The sequence below is a fragment of the Salvia hispanica genome, chromosome 5 (assembly GCF_023119035.1).
Source record: "Salvia hispanica cultivar TCC Black 2014 chromosome 5, UniMelb_Shisp_WGS_1.0, whole genome shotgun sequence".
NCBI classification, from domain to species: domain Eukaryota; kingdom Viridiplantae; phylum Streptophyta; class Magnoliopsida; order Lamiales; family Lamiaceae; genus Salvia; species Salvia hispanica.
In genome coordinates this window covers 38,326,698-38,343,384 of record NC_062969.1, presented here as the reverse complement: position 1 = coordinate 38,343,384, position 16,687 = coordinate 38,326,698, and the positions used below count along the sequence as shown (strand labels likewise).

The 16,687-nt window shown below is 36.5% G+C and overlaps 3 protein-coding genes and 1 pseudogene across 3 annotated transcripts; 2 read left to right on the top strand and 2 right to left on the bottom strand.

Moving 5' to 3' along the window:
- On the top strand, positions 1-3,079 carry LOC125187890 (annotated as a pseudogene).
- A 1,156-nt stretch (positions 3,080-4,235) lies between these two features.
- LOC125189988 (vacuolar protein 8-like) lies at positions 4,236-5,936 on the bottom strand. Its single transcript, XM_048087193.1, has one exon. The coding sequence runs from the start codon at positions 5,934-5,936 to the stop codon at positions 4,236-4,238; it is 1,701 nt and encodes a 566-aa protein (XP_047943150.1).
- Positions 5,937-6,748: 812 nt separating this feature from the next.
- On the top strand, positions 6,749-8,953 carry LOC125189022 (cytochrome b-c1 complex subunit Rieske-4, mitochondrial-like). Its single transcript, XM_048086185.1, has 2 exons — positions 6,749-7,146; positions 8,111-8,953. The coding sequence occupies exons 1-2, from the start codon at positions 6,960-6,962 to the stop codon at positions 8,749-8,751; spliced, it is 828 nt and encodes a 275-aa protein (XP_047942142.1). The 5' UTR covers positions 6,749-6,959; the 3' UTR covers positions 8,752-8,953.
- Positions 8,954-9,158: 205 nt separating this feature from the next.
- On the bottom strand, positions 9,159-11,022 carry LOC125189023 (phosphatidylinositol transfer protein 3-like). The gene is made up of 6 exons (XM_048086186.1): positions 10,806-11,022; positions 10,080-10,338; positions 9,965-10,001; positions 9,763-9,868; positions 9,555-9,665; positions 9,159-9,483 (listed from the first exon to the last, which is right to left on the bottom strand). The coding sequence occupies exons 1-6, from the start codon at positions 10,956-10,958 to the stop codon at positions 9,367-9,369; spliced, it is 783 nt and encodes a 260-aa protein (XP_047942143.1). The 5' UTR covers positions 10,959-11,022; the 3' UTR covers positions 9,159-9,366.
- Positions 11,023-16,687: the final 5,665 nt, after the last annotated feature.

The following is a 16,687-nucleotide window of genomic DNA, read 5'->3' as shown; positions in this document are numbered from 1 at the left end:
TTTGATACTTCCTTTTCCACTCCTTTCCTTTGGGTTGGAGAGGAACAACTCTTTCATTTCAAGATTTCTCAAATACTCTAATTTTATCCTATATTGTTGTATTAGTTGCTCACCATATGAATATGTTACATTCAACTACAAGTCTACAATGGATTGTGATAATATACTAGGAAAAGAGCCTGTGAAGTTTTTAAAGTCTGATAATCTCCTAATGATTCCTTTTCTTGAGGAATGTAGATACATTTGAATTCAAGATTGTTTTCTATTACTGCACCTGTGGATAAAAACTCAAATAAATATAATGGTTGCTGTCTCACATTGTGTAAATGTGCAGGGTAGGCAGGGTGTGAGAACTTGCTGAAGCATAAATGAATCCATTCCCCAAAAGAGGAATGGATCCAGAACCAAAATTTCCTTCAAACTCTGGCAACTACCATGGGCGAGTTCACCCTCGATCACCATTCCCAGATGAAGTATTGGAGAAAGTCCTGTCATTCGTTGATTCACATAAAGACAGGAGCTCAGTCTCCCTTGTGCGCAAAGATTGGTATAATGCTGAGAGATGGACAAGATCAAAGCTTTTTATTGGAAACTGCTATGCAGTGTCACCAGAAATAGTGGCTAGAAGGTTCCGAAGAATTAAGAGTGTTACACTTAAAGGGAAGCCAAGATTTTCGGATTTTAATATGCTGCCACTGAATTGGGGTGCTAATGTGCATTCTTGGTTGGTTATGTTTGCCAAAGTTTACCCTTTCTTGTAGGAGCTGAGGCTGAAGAGGATGACCATTACCGATGAGAGCCTGGAGCTCTTGGCAAAGTCATTCCCTGGCTTCAAGGCTTTATCTTTGTCAATGTGTGATGGATTCACTGAAATTGGGCTCAAAGCAATTGCTAGTCATTGCAGGTGCCATCTGCTTTTATCTTTTATTATTAAGTTAGTTCATTTGTCTGTGTGTGTTGATTACTTTCTATTTCGGCTCCAGTTTTGGACCTTGTGGTTTTCTGGAAGCAATAGTACTTTATTTACTGGGGTTTTAATTTATTGACTTTTAGGGTGTGTTTAAAATTTAGGTTTTCTGGACAGCTGTAGCTTCTATTTTTAGATAGTGTGAAATGAACCATTTATCGGCTAGATGATGCAAAAGAAAATTTAGCTCTGTGTCCATGATAGAGAAATATGTTGCCAGCATATTGACTAATAAGCACCATATGATGACACTGAAAGAGGACATGCTTGACTATTTTCCAAGCTTGAAGTGGCTCTGAATTGATTTGTTCTTAACATTAATGAAGGAGATAATTTAATCTGTACATTTGTTTCTAGGAACTTGACTGAGCTCAACATACAGGACTGTAGAACAGAGGAGGTTGGTGGAGGTTGGTTAGGTTGCTTCCTGGAAAACTTTACTTCGCTGGAAATTCTAAACTTTACTTGTCTTATGGTGATGTAAATTTTGATGACCTGGAGAGACTTGTTAGTCGATGCAAACTACTAAGAGTTCTGAAGGTGAATGATAGAATTACTTTGGTTCAATTGCAACGGCTGATTGTGCATGTTCCTCTACTAACAGAGCTTGGCACTGGCTCCTTCCTGCAAGAACCTATGCCTCGCCAATATGAAGAGATTGAAACTGCATTTTGTAATTGTAGAAATCTCCAGGCTCTTTCGGGTTTGTGGGAAGCAACTCCCTTGTATCTCCCTCTTCTTTATGGAGCTTGTGCCAGTCTGACTTTCGTGAACATGAGCGAAGTACCCCTTCAAAGTGGTGAATTCGCAAAGTTTCTTGCTCACTGCCCCAATTTACGATGCCTTTGGGTAAGAATTTGTTTTTACTTCTTTATGAAATTTTATTATTGGAGAAACTTGATGATCATAAAATAAGAAAACGATATTGAAATCTGCTCCATCATATAAACTATCAGTTAAGTGCAAAATTAGCTAAACGCGCACTGAATGAGTGCCGTTCTCATTTTTCTATAAGACGGTTTCTCCCTGGATTGGCATTATTGCAGTTTCTTCCTTCTTTAAAGTAGTATACTTTAATGTCTCCTTACTTGTAGTCTATATCTCAAAGTTCCCTCCATATGTAGGTCATGGATTCAGTTGAAGACAAGGGGCTTGAGGCTGTTGGTTCGAGCTGTCCCTTGCTTGAAGAGCTACGTGTCTACCCTGCAGATCCATATGACAGGCATCATCGTGATGGAGTGACTGAATTGGGTTTCTTGGCAGTGTCTCGTGGATGTCCCAAACTCCACTATGTTCTCTACTTCTGCAGGAGGATGACTAATGCTGCTGTTGTCACCATAGTGCATAATTGTCCCGATTTTACCCACTTCCCCGTTAATGCATTATGACCCCGTACCAACCAGATTACTCACAAGCGGTCCCTTGGATGACGGCTTTGGTGCTGTTGTCAAAACCTGCACGAAAATTAAAAGGCTTTCAGTTTCAGGCCTTCTGACGGATCAGACATTTGCGTATATAGGCAAGTATGTTAAAGATCTTGAGACTTTGTCGGTGGCTTTTGCTGGCAGTAGCGATTTGGGAATGCAGTGTGTCTTGGAAGGCTGTCCTAAGCTGAGGAAGCTTGAGATTAGAGATTGCCCCTTTGGAGACTCTGCTCTCGTCTCTGGACGAGAGAAATATGAGATGATGCGGTCATTATGGATGTCATCGTGCAGTGTGACGATGAAAGGTTGCAGACTACTCGGGAGAGAGAATCCAAGACTCAATGTTGAAGTGATTAGAAAGGATGAAGACCAAGCTCACAAAGTCTACGTCTATCGTTCTGTAGCAGGGCCAAGGTGCGATTCCCCGCCATTTGTTCTCACACTTTGACAGTCATTCTTGGTCAGTCTTTGCTCTTTTCTCTTCTCTTATAATATAAACAAGTTTCTTCTAGATCTTTCACTAATGTCATGTTGACTAATCTGGGATTAAGGATGGATAACGAGGTAAATGTTTTAGGTTACTCTTACTATGATGTTTCTCTCCTTTGACTGTCATGATCAACATCTCCTGTTCTGTACATGCATGAATCTTTCAGTTTCAGTCTTTGTGGTGAACACTTTGTTATAATCTTATTTTAAATCCAAGGTGAAATGTTGCACTGAATGTACTTTGGTCAAGAATATTATCTTTTGGATTTTTGAATTTAGAAAATATGAAATGGCTGGAAAATGTCATTTTTTTACTAAAATAGACTGTCAATCCTAATTAACTAACTTTTGACTGGATTAGATTACTAATCCAATATTAATTAGAACTTAAATATAAACTAAATTTTTGACTTTAACATTTCTAAATAGAAATTAGCTTAATAAATAAAAGAAAATAGAATCAACAAGATCGAAGCCATCTCATTACCTTGAAACCAATCTTTCATCTCACTGTTAGCTCTCGGGGATGTGATCCTCTGCAGTGTTTATAAACACAGGATGAGGTGCTGTTCCAAAAACTACATCGTAACAATTACTTAAACAAGTCTACGATGATGAATTAAGCCATGTGTTCTCCATTGCATTTCTTCACAGTAAAAGAAATGACCATTTTTGGATCGTTTTTCTTTGTTCGGGATTCAAAGTCCAGAAGAGGAGCAATATTTTGGACACAAATTATAAAATGGTTGTACGTTTCGGACTAAAAATAGATTTTAGTCTTTCTTTTTTCTGTTCACTTAAAATGAAAGTGTTAAATTTGCAAATTACTAATGGGTACATCATAACATCACATAAGAGGACACTAGTTCCTAAATTCAGAAAATAATAGTAGTACTAACATTATATTTACAGCAGGCAAGAATTTTGATTGGCAAAAGCATGGGGGCCAACAATTATTTGTCTGAAAAGGTGAAAAACCATTATCAATAATCATTCAATGCACATATCGAGTTAACCGATCCAAGAATTGGATCACATATTTTCATGTTAGGCCACCAGTCCCCCACCTTAACTGGCATATGCATTAAATAATTAGTGCAATCCACCTTAACCTATTTCTTGTCATTGTAACATGCATGTAATTTGTGTCTTAACAAAAATAACCAGTAAGAATTAATCAGATGAACTATCACATTCTTTTTCATCAAATGCTAACCCAACAGTGATGCAACACTTGAACATGTTCTAGTCTCCACTTGATTCCATCACCATTCACCATGTGCAGAATCTGAAAATTAATCATCTTCATCACTAAAAAGGAGTGTTTCTAAATACAAGGGAAGCTCTAAAAAGAATCAAGAATGCCAGATTCCATTGAAAATGGTGCCTAATCTATTGGAAGACATCTTTCTGACAATTTTCTTAGCATCGGAGAACTGAGCCTCCGCAAGCTTCTCGATGTGTTTAAGGTATCCGGAAGTCGCAATCTTCTTCCTGGCAGTAGCGCTGCTGCTCGTCAGCGACGTCAATATCGAAAGCAGCAGCTTCTTGTTCACTGCATTGTTCACCTCCAGCATCCTCAGCACCAGTCCCAGATTCTGATCGCTCTGCACGAACTTCTTCCTATTCTTCGGAACCACAATCATGCTCGAGATCGTCTCCGCTGCCATCTCCCGAATCTCCACCGATTTCGAGTCTAGAAGCTTCACCAAAACCGGCATGAACCCGGCTTCCCCCATCACCTTCCTCCCTTCCTCCGAAGTCCCGGATAGCCAAAACGCCGTCTTCAACGAAAGCTCTTGGACGGAGACCTCGCCGCGTCGGAGGAAGTAGAGTATGTGATCCATGAATCCGTAATTCACCAGCAAATGTAGTGAATTTTGCGATGAGCAGCAGATGTTCACTATCCCTCTCAATGCCATCTCTCTTGTCTTCGTTGATAAGGCTGATTTGGGGCAGAAGACTCTCACCAATGCTCGAATTCCACCTTCTTCAATGATCATTTCCTTCACCGATTCATCGTTGCAAGCCATGGTTTGCAGCAAATCAACTGACTTAATTTTGATGATTTCATCTTTACACTTTGCGAGATTAACGAATAGAGAAATTCCGCCTTCCTCCACCACGAACCTTTTGATTTCTTCCACTCCGACGAGATTCTTCAGCACCGCACAAGCCAGCGCGACCAATTCCACACAGCCGCCGTCTCCGCCGCTGCTACAAATCTTCAAGAGGGTAGTGATCCCTCCATGTGACAAAATCGACCACGCATTTTCGGAATTCTCCGTCACTGAAAGCAGACACGTGGCGGCGAGCTTCTTACTCTCTTCTTCCCCCAATTCGAGAACCCTAATCAAAGGAGCAATCACCCCTGCACCGATCAATTCGCTCTTGCAAGACTCAATCTCTGCAATTAAACACACACACTTGGCAGCCTCTTGCTGAATTTCACCATCGAGAAATTTTACCAGAAATCCGATGAAATCATCCAGCTGCAGAGCGACGGTTACGTATCTCTCATCTTCTCGAATCACTTCACTGAAAGCGAGGAGCGCTTGCTTCTTCATCTCATCGCTCCCAATCCTGAACCTCGACAGCAAATCGACGACGTAGAATCGGACATCTTCCATCGACGCGGCGGCGCTCGGCCGGGAAACAACGATGGCGTCGCTGCGGGCGAGGAGTGCCGCGGCGTGGATGTCGAAAATGGTGGAGATGTGAGCGTCGATTTTGGCGGAGACGGCGTCGAGATCGCTCTGCATAAGCAGCTTCCCGCTGTAGGAGAGGTTCAGGCACTGCTTCGCGAGGTGGTCGCAGCTGTGGAGAGTGGCTAAGACGGAGTCGAGAAGTGGCGGGAGAGATGGAATTTGTGCGGCGGATTGGGAGTTGTGGATGGCGGTGAGATTGGAGGAGAGGTGTTGGAATTTGGAGCGGATGGTTTGCCATTTGGGGGAGAAGACTTTGACGGAATGGGAGAGAGAAATCAGTGATGAAATGAGGAGAATAGCTTGGTCCAGTGTGGATGAATGATCAGTTGTACTGCTTTCTTCATCCATTTCTGTTGCGCTTTGTGACAGAGTGCATGTGCTTCATATTAATTGGATGGTAGTATTACTATTATTATCTGAATCACTCACACCTCATAAAAAGGATAAATAAAATAAATATGCTTATATGAGATATATTTAAACAATTCAACTGATAAGTTTACTTATATTTTTATTTCTGGCAGCATTTACTTAATAAGGCATTTGCGGGAAGTGTAAGGGAGATGCAGATGTTAAAAACATGGTGATAGTTAGTTGTATGAGGGGTTTACTATTTTTAAGTGTTTTCGAGCAAGTATACTTGAGAAAAAGATTTGGAAAAATTAACACTATTCTTGATGGCGTGGACCAAGAGTCAACCATAAAAAAGTAGAAACATATTAAGAAGAAGAAATAAACAAGTGGACCAAGAAATGACCATAAAAACTTAGAAATGAAAAAATAAACAAGTGGAACTAGAAAATAGTACTAGTACATAAAATAGTACTCGTACATAAAATGGGAGTAGTAGAAACTAAAAAGGTTAAGAAGAAATAAACAAGTGGAGCATGAAAAAACCAGTAGAATCTAAGATGATAAAATTAAAAATAATATTCCTCTCGGTCCCAATAAATATGAAATGTTTATTTTTCGGCACAGAATTTTATATAGTATTGTTTTGTGAGTTATAGAAGAGATAGTAAAATAAGAGAGAGGATAAAGTAGATATAGAGTTATTTCTAATTTAAAAAATGTTTCATTTTTAATGGTACACTTCAAAAAGGAAAAGGTTTAATTTCCGGTGGGAAGAGAGGAAGTAGTAAAATAAACAAGTGGAAAACCAGTAGAATCTAAGATGATAAAAAGCCATGCGCTCTACAGCTGGGCTAAGACGGCTTTGTTTACAAATTTTGCACTAATTTTTAATTGATCTCTTAATCTAACCGACTCACTTTTGTTTTCCTTCTTTTAATCTGCCATTGACAACCTAGGTGCAAGCTCCCGAATCGGTTATCTTTGAAAGAAGTTGAAGATTTTTTCGATTGATTGGAGATGTTGAGAGTAGCAGGGAGGAGGCTGTCTTCTCTCTCATGGTTGTCTGCTCAGCCTTCCTCCGCCGCGCTCGCGACCAGTAATTCTTTCCCGGTCGCCGATACATCTTCCAACGGCCGCAGCCCATCCGTTTCTTCACCCTCACATTCATTTGCCTGCAACAACTCCTTTCCCAGTCTCTTCCGAGGTTCAGCGTTTTCTCATTTTATTATGGAGTAGTAATTATTTTATTCATCGCCCCCTTTTTAGCTTTTCGTTTTTTTGGAGATCAGATTGTAGGCGGGATTAGACAATTGAACTTTTGTTTTTTTGATCGCCCCTCTCTTCAATTCAAACACTGCCTCTTTGAATTGAACACCATTTTTTAGTTGTATTATTATTGAATTGCTCCCATTTTAGTACGTAGTATAAGATTGGGATTCTATTTAGGCGGTATTCTTTATTGGTTTCAGCATATGTTTTGACTGTTTATTTTGCTTGAGACTAGTTATGGGGATTCGCTGTCCATTTCAAATTTGTGCCACTCGTTTTCACTGGTATGATCAATCTTCTTTAGGGTCTTGTGGAACTGTTCTGTTGTGAAATAGCTCAACTTCCATAACAACTCCTTTGAAACAAATATGATTTTCAGGCATTCCAGAGTAAAGAGAGTATTATAGTTGTTATGATCTTATGGATTGTTGAATAATATTAGCTGTATGTCAGGCAGAGAATATACTTATTAGCTGAATAATATATCTTCATTCACATTATTATTCTCACTGCTATTAATTTGTCATTTTATTAGTCATTCCGTTATCTTTGAACACACTTCCTCTTCTAATTCGATACCACACTTATATCCAAGTTTATTTATTTCATGTAATTTTTAACTCCATGGGTAACTTAACTAAATGCATTAGCTGCATCTTGTCAGATGTTAAGTACTTAAGTGTGATTTGGTTCCATATAATTTGTACATAGTGAATGTGGTTCGTAAGTCAGTCAACTATTGTTGTTCACGTTATCTTGAATGCACATCTAGCTGGGCTCCTAATCTCCGCATTGTGTGTTGATGGTCGTTTCGCCATGGTTTCTTTCAGCAGGTCCTCTAAAATTGATATCTGCTACATATGTTCACAATACATGAACCTTTTGGTTAACTTTTGCAGGCTTTGCTTCTAATGCCATTGCTCCAGGACACGATATTGGTCTGGTTTCAGATCTTCCTACTGTGGCAGCTATTAAAAATCCTAGCTCAAAGATTGTCTATGATGAGCACAACCATGAGAGATACCCACCGGGTGATCCTAGCAAACGTGCCTTTGCGTATTTTGTTTTAACAGGAGGGCGGTTTGTGTACGCATCACTGGCCCGTCTCTTGGTACTCAAATTTGTTTTGAGCATGTCTGCCAGTAAAGATGTCCTTGCTCTTGCTTCTCTGGAAGTTGATCTATCCAGCATTGAACCTGGGACAACTGTTACTGTGAAGTGGAGAGGAAAGCCAGTTTTCATTAGGCGCCGTACTGAAGATGATATCAATTTGGCCAACAGTGTTGACCTCGGCTCCCTTCGTGATCCACAGGAGGATGCTGTTCGGGTAAAGAATCCTGAATGGCTTGTTGTTATTGGGGTGTGTACCCATCTGGGTTGCATTCCATTGCCAAATGCTGGCGACTATGGTGGTTGGTTCTGCCCGTGCCATGGATCTCATTATGACATATCTGGTAGGATCCGTAAAGGTCCCGCACCATACAACCTAGAGGTCCCCACATATTCCTTCATGGATGAGAACAAGTTACTGATTGGATGAGAAGTAACTTTCTTTTTTGATTTCCTGCACACAAGATCCAGAACCTGGAAGATTTTATATCTTTTTATGCTCGTTTGTAAGTTGTAATTTGTTCTTAACGCTGCCTCGTCATGCTTCATTTGACCTGAACAGAGGCTCAGAGGTTTGTCGAATGATTCTGGTAACTTTTTCTTTCATCCACCTATAAAGATTCGGTTTCTTAGATTATGATTCTCAGAAATAAGCTATGCTGTGGTGATCTGTAACTGTGTACTATGGCACATTGGCATTGGAAACTCTGTTGATTCTTTGATAATGTTCTTATCAGTAAACACTAAACATGGAATCAATCGATTAGGTTGCAGAGGTGCTGAAAACAATCTACTTAGTGTGGAAGTGCAGCGTTTTTCGTGTGCGACACGTTTTTGAACTCGAATGTCATTATGAAATAGATCCTGAGAGTTTTGTAAGTATGTTTTTATCTTACTTTATGCTGTAAAATTATCCTAAACTTGAGATATTTGTATGAGAGACAACAGTAGAATATGGGAGGCAATGTGCCATAATTGATATAGAATCACAAGCATATTAGCAAAAGAATATATGTGAATTAGCAGCCTCTCGTCTCGATCTGTATCAGCAGTCCTGAATGGGTACCAACTTCAGGGGCCCTCCAACACAATCGGGAAGCTGATCCTCATCGATATCTTGGAGCAGGGTAGGTCTTAGTTTTTTGTCCTCCACGAAAACAATCTGAAAAAAAAGACGACTCAAGTTACCGAGGGTCTTTGGAAGTGAAATGTAAGTGGAATTTGGTAAGATACCCTTCTCTTTGTGTTTTTGTCAATAAATGGGTAAACCATCTTCCATGCAGTCATGAATATGTAGGGTGCGTTGATGATCAGCAACTTGCCCAGCCTCTCCGGGTAGCAATCCTGTCACAAATTCAAGTCATGTGTTTGTGTCACTGCAAATTTTAACATAAAAACATTTCAACGAAATAATGCGTATCGAGAGAGGGAGAGGTCATACCTGCAGAATAGATAAAGCAGCAAGATATCCTCGAATATCGCTGTTAGCATAGCCCCATCCTTGTAGATCAGCAATGGTAGTAAACTTCTCATGGCCACTAGGCATTCTGAAATACAGTGTGTAAGAATAAGACATGGTTTGCTATTAAGATTTGCAGGTTTCAGTTAAAGAAGAAAGATTTGAGCAACACTATAAAACCAACCTGCTGCAAATTTTCTCAAGAATGTAAATAACAAATCCTGCAGAAATAAGGAAACAACAGTTAATGCAAACATGATACAATGGTCAAAAGGAAGAAAACTAGACTAGAGGCTTACGCTTGATCTCCTCCACGGTAGTGGATGCAGGCTTATGGCGGGCAGCGAAAACGAGCATGATGGGGCGTCCAGCCTTGTCATGACCTTGCACAAACAACTTATTCTGGGCCAGTTCATTAGGGATTTCGGAAGGAGATATGAAGCCATTTGGAATAGATTCTCTCCTCCATTTCAAGTACTTTAAAAACATGGCTGACGCCTTATCAACATCCAGATCACGAGCCCGAAGAAACCTACGGATCATCAAGTCATCCACATCCTGCAACACCCCATAAAACATAATCTCAGTAATTGAAATTTGAAAAATATACAACTCAAATTCAGTGATAGAAACGCATTAACTAGATACATTGTATATCAATCACCATTTAGATTCATATTTCCCTCTCAATGGAAAAGATGGAAGTCAAAATGCACTTAGAAAGGCATCATATATCTAACTGATTGTTGCAACACACCTTTGTTGATTGCACTCTACTCTACTTTCCTTTCCTATAGCTGATAAAGATCATCGAGGAGAAGTAATTTTTTTGATCACTCTGATTCTTCAAAGGCCAATAACTACAATGTCAACTTCTCCAATTTTCCAAATTATACTAGTCAGATCAACACATTTTTTTGCTATTGGTCATGAATTAAATTGAATATAGAAGTAAAGAAACAGATCAAATAATAACGTGATTAATTAGGCGTTGAATAAATAGGAGAGAAAGTGATTGAGGTGACCTTAGCAGAGGGATCTTGTTTAAGGACAAGGGCCTTCATAGTTTGAATTGAAGTCCGCTCCAATTCTTCTCTATTCTGTGAGTCGAGCTCATCTTGTTTTGCATCGTCGGAGACTGTGAGAGACTGAAACTTCTGCCGCAGATACGAAGTCATATCCCCCTGTGCTGCTCTGATTTGCTCTCACAACCTGCAATCAAGAGAGAGAGAGGTGAGAAGATGCCGGGGATGGCGCAAAAGTTATTATATAGATAAACTAACGTGTATTATTATAATGAAGAATATATATGCAATCAATATCTAATAAGGTCGTAGTTGACTGTACATTGCGTCAAATCTGTTTATTCTTACCGTTGTATTTTGACTATTGACAGATTGGGGAATATATGAACTCCATTTTATTTTTATTTTTATTTTCGCATTGTTTTCTTTAATTTTAACTTAGAAACGATTATAAAAGCATTTCTAACCATTTTGGATAATTAAATAAAACTCTAACCAATTTTAGTAGTATCTAATTATATAGTAATGATTTTATACCAACTATTTACACTAAATTCAAATTTTGAAAAGTATTTTATATTCAATTATTTTTTATGCTTAAACATTTCAGTCAAATTGATATATTTTACTTAAATTACACACTAATACTTTATTACTATGTCAATAACTTAACTTAAATAAAATAATATAATACTAGGATATATTCATTAATATAAAAATCACATAATTTTTAAAAATTATATAGTACATGATTTGAATCAAGTTAATAGGTGTAAAATCGTGTAATATGGGCTAATCCACTAATAAATAACTAACCTAATATTAATAGAAGATTTTTCAATGCTTTTTTTTGTATTTTTTTTATTTCTTTTCATTATCTTTTCCTATTTTAATAAATATAGATTGATTTGGACTTGATTGTAATAAATTTTAATTTAAAAATTAATTTATGATTATTTTAATGTAAATCTAAATATATTTATTTTCTATTGAAATTTTAGTCAAGAATTATCATTGGAGATGCTCTAAAATGGAAACATTAAAACATCCGTGCAACTGCAAATTCGACAGCGTGCCTCTCACTCTCTTCACGTCGTCCTTGTACTTGGCGGCACTCGCCTCGTCCATTGTGGCGGGAACAGTCACCAGGAAACTCTCTCAATGCTGCTCGGTGGCGTCCTATTCTGCACCGGTGCTCTCGTTAACGCCTTCGCTTACGCTGTTTGGATGCTCATTCTCGGCCGTCTTCTTCTCGGAGCTGGAATCGGCTTCGCCAATCAGGTACCAACCATTTTCACATTCAACTTGCTGCTACATAAAAAAAAAATGCCATTTTATATCCTTCAAAATTCATGTACTCTGCTCTTTACCTGTCGGTGATCATTATGATATTTTTAATTTATTTTCTCAATTTTCGATCACCATATGTATTATTCACCAAACGCGGAATCTAAACCAGTCACCACCATATAACTGTAAAATAGTAAAAAAATAAGAGAGGTCAAAAGAGTAAAGTAGAGAAAAAATAAACTTTTACAAAAAAAGTAAATGACTGTACAAATAATTTAGGACGATCCAAAATAAAATATATAGCAATTAGCTTCAAATTGAGAAGGTAAACGAGTACAATTATAATCTAGAACATTAAATTTGCTAAGCTACGTTTTAAATAAATATCATAATATTATTTAATGACACTATTCAAGATTTAATAATTATATAATTATAATTTTTAAAATAATATAGCAAATATAATATTATATATACAATTTTATCTTATCAAAAGTTGATTGTTATTTTAACTAGTATCAATATTGTGCGTTGCACGACCTATTGAATTTTCTCATATAAAATTTTAAATTAGATAAATTATGATAAAAAAGTAAAATTATACTTGTATAGAGTTTTTAAACCACTAATACAATATAAACCAATGACATTGATTACGAAGCAATCTTGATTATGTTATTAATAATTTTTTGTAATGTTGAAAAATTCAAATAGCTTTCCACATCATCTTGTAGATTTTTTTTAATAATATTGAAATTTTAATTTAATCCTTGTGTTGGAATTAATTACATTTGTCATCAATCCATTTAATTACTAATCGTATAACATTCAATAATGTCACTAATAGAAAATCGATTAATAATAGAAATATAAAAAAATAATAAATCAGAATGAAACCAAGAAATGAGAAATTCAACAAAATAGAATTCAAATAATTTTATGCTCATGTAGCTCTGTCCTATCGCCCATCGGCCCCCATCTATCTTCAGTAGCTTTCATCTTCTCCTCTCATCGTCTCCAACACTTTCATCGTCCTGCGTCGATACCATCTTTTCAACCAAGCTAGTTTGCTCCAGTATGTAGATAAGAACTTCAAACTAAAGTCAACTACAGACCCATACTGCAATTTCGATAAATATTTTCATTCGTTAATAATGTGAAAACAACTTAGTATTTGTACTATAACACTTCATAAAATACTTACCAATTTGTAAACCAAATTTGGCAAGGTGAATGCTTCCATGATTTCAACCTTTGATTGATAAAGTTATGGTAGATTGTAGATCACTAAGAGGGATTAATTCCATTTCCATGGTTTCAACTATCTTCACCGGTAAGAACAAAACAACAAATATTAGTAACAACATAATAATCACACTTAAACAATGTATAGAATGGAGAAATATAAAAACATACTATTGATAAAGAGCAAGAATCATATTGAAAACAAATTCATTTTGTAGAAAATTCAGTGATGTAATAGATTATAGGTAAAGGTAATGAGAATGAGAATGAGAATAATAAACTAGTGAATGATACATATATATATATATATAGACAAAAAAATATGAAAAAGTTATAGTGAGTTGAAATTTACGTTAAATTATTATTAATATAATTCCTAATAATGTGGCGGTTACAAAGCTACAAATCTTCTAATTCGTGTAACCCCTATTCCATGGTTGATCAATATGTAGTGCTTAGAATTAAATTATTGAGATTAAATCAAAATTATAAAAATTGTAACGGCCAAAAGTTTATAAACCTTTATGAAGAAAACTTCCATCCACATTTATTAAATTAATTAGTGTAACAGCCTATCATATGGATTAAATATAATTAAGTGAAAATTCAAATAATTTTTATAATTGGTGATTAAAATGTAACAACCATGAAATCATTTTTTTATTGATCAACCAAAATATCTAAATTTTATAGAACAATACAAAACTTATAAATTAATATATAAAAGTAGGACTCATATGTCATTGACTTTTTTAATTAACTTTTCACTACATATCTTAAAATTCGTGCCCGGTCGAAGTGAGACAAAATTTAAGAGATGGGAGTAATATGTATATTTAACTCTCTCTGTCCACCAAAAACAGAAAAGGTTATGAAGGATATATGTTTTAATGTATAATCGGTAAAGTAAGAGACAGATAGGAAAAAGTAAGAGTGAAGGAGGGAAAAGGTAGTGGAATGAGTGTTAGTAGATTGTGGGGTCCACATTTAGAATGATGTATATGGTTAGTATTGGTTGAAAACTTTTCACTTTTGGACTTAGTTTAATTTTGGTGAATACCCCAAAATGATAAAACTAATCTATTTTTTGTGAACAGATGGAATATAAAATTAAAGGTTATTTTTTTTTAGTTATTTATATTATAAACATAATCAATGAAGTGTTAATTAGGAGACAAAAGAACAAAACAATAGAAATTTTATCAGGTTTTCGGGCTAGCCCATCTAGTTTTCAGGTTAGCCCTATTCGGATACTCGGGTATGGGCTAATCGAGTTACTATAATTTTATTGAACTTAAAATTTTCAACCCTAATCCTCTAAATTTAACGGGCTATTCGGGCCAACTCACATGTTACGGATTGCACTAACATCTCTACTTTACTTACACAAACAATTTATTAGTCATCAATTTTTCTTATTTGTTAAAAACAAACACCTTATTAAATAATAGTACTCCTTCCGTCTCATTAAAAGAAAATTACCATATTTTTTCCCACATGATTTTATAAGACAGGTGTGATAAAAAAAAATACGTACTCATTATTTACTCAATAAAATAAATCGAATCAAATTCTAATATTATGCATAATAATATGATAAGACTATCTAAGGAGTATACTCCTATTCTTGATATATATTAGTTTCACTCAAGATATCCACATTCTTGAGTGACATAAGATTTTAGGAGGAATTGTTAGGTGAAGTAAGTAGAAAAAAAAAGTATTGGTTCAATATTTTACTTCCTCCGTCCCGCTTTAGCATTGTCCCATTGACTTTTCTGCACTCGTTTTGTAAAAATGATAATAAATAGTCAAAGTGGAGAAATAATAAAGTAAAAAAGAGAATAATATAGAGAAGAGTCTTATCTACATTATTCTCTTTTTTACTTTATTATTTCTCCACTTTAACTATTTATTATTATTTTTACAAAATGAGTGCAGAAAAGTCAATGGAGACTGCTAAAGCGGGACGGAGGGAGTAATAATGAGAGAGGAGAGAGAGATTTATTTTAAAATATAGAAAGGGACATCTTGATTGAGACAAACTGAATAGGAAATGTGAACATTTTGAATGAGACGGAGGTAGAGATGCCGAAAGTTTACGGTTCGAGTGATTAACTACGAAACCGTAATCGGCGATTACGGTTTCGAACCGTAATCGTGGGATTTAAATGGAATCGAAACAGTCACTTTCGGAACCGTGGGACAATTCAAGAACCGAAACCATGCCATAACTGTCGGTTCTGAACGGTTCCAAATCAAAATCGTGAAAAACCGTGAAACCGAGCTAGAACCGCAAAAAACCGCTAGAAATTGACAGTTCAGAATTATGAAAAACCGTAAAAAGAACCATCGGTTCAAAACCAAAACCGAAACTGAAACCGAACCGCGAAATTCGATTCGATTTAAATTAAACTCAAATTCGATTTAATAAGAAAATTAAGCAACATTCAAGCTTAGAATAAAATTCTTAAATTTGTAGCTGATCCGTCAAATTTGGTCAGATGACGACAATGATGTCAGATAACTAGTTATTACTCCTTCCGTCTGCAAATAGAAGTCTCGTTTTTTCATTTTAGTCCGTCCATGAATAGAAGTCCCGGTTCACTTTTACCATAAATGATAATATGGTCTCATCTTCCACTAACTCATTCCACTCATATTTCATTTAAAACTAATATATAAAAGTGGGACAATATTCCACTAACTTTTTTCCACCCACTTTTCTTAACATTTCTTAAAACCCGTGCCGCCCATGAATGAGACTCCTAATGACGGACGAAGGGAGTATATTTTTTTAAACTGAACTACGAAAATGGTTCCCAAACTATATGTTTTGCACGCAAACAATCCTTGAACTTTAAAAACATCATGGGTAATCTCTAAACTAAGTTGTAATCACATTTATAATACTTTTTCATTATTCATCACAATTTTGCACCAAAAATGTCCTTCAAGACATGAAAAACATTTTTTGATATTCATATCTACTGAATAAGATATTTTCTCTGTCTCTCTCTAGTACTACTAGATATAATATTTTCTTATAGTTTGTCTGATGTATTTTTCACTTCACTTTTTCTCTATCCAATACTAAGAAAAAGATAGAGTAAATATCATATCCATTACATAGATATAAAAGTCCAAAAATGTCACGTTGGAGTCCAAAGACTCTGTCCTTTCGGCGGCGGACCGCCGCATGACTTCCGGCGCTCGCCGGGCGAGACTCGTTTCCAAGCGTAAGTTTCCGAGGCGGGCCGCTACATAGCTCTGACTGCCGGGCGCCGGCGGTCGCCGTACAACTTTGCGGCGGTCACCGGTTGCCTTCTGAACTCCAGAATTCCAGA

Coding starts and splice junctions, on each gene's coding strand:
- LOC125189023 (XM_048086186.1), bottom strand. CDS start 10,958: ATGACTTCGTATCTGCGGCAGAAGTTTCAGTCTCTCACAGTCTCCGAC. Junction 9,869..9,964: donor CTTGAGAAAATTTGCAGCAG/GTTGGTTTTATA, acceptor ACTGTATTTCAG/AATGCCTAGTGGCCATGAGA. Junction 9,666..9,762: donor CTGCTTTATCTATTCTGCAG/GTATGACCTCTC, acceptor AATTTGTGACAG/GATTGCTACCCGGAGAGGCT.
- LOC125189022 (XM_048086185.1), top strand. CDS start 6,960: ATGTTGAGAGTAGCAGGGAGGAGGCTGTCTTCTCTCTCATGGTTGTCT. Junction 7,147..8,110: donor CTTTCCCAGTCTCTTCCGAG/GTTCAGCGTTTT, acceptor TAACTTTTGCAG/GCTTTGCTTCTAATGCCATT.
- LOC125189988 (XM_048087193.1), bottom strand. CDS start 5,936: ATGGATGAAGAAAGCAGTACAACTGATCATTCATCCACACTGGACCAA.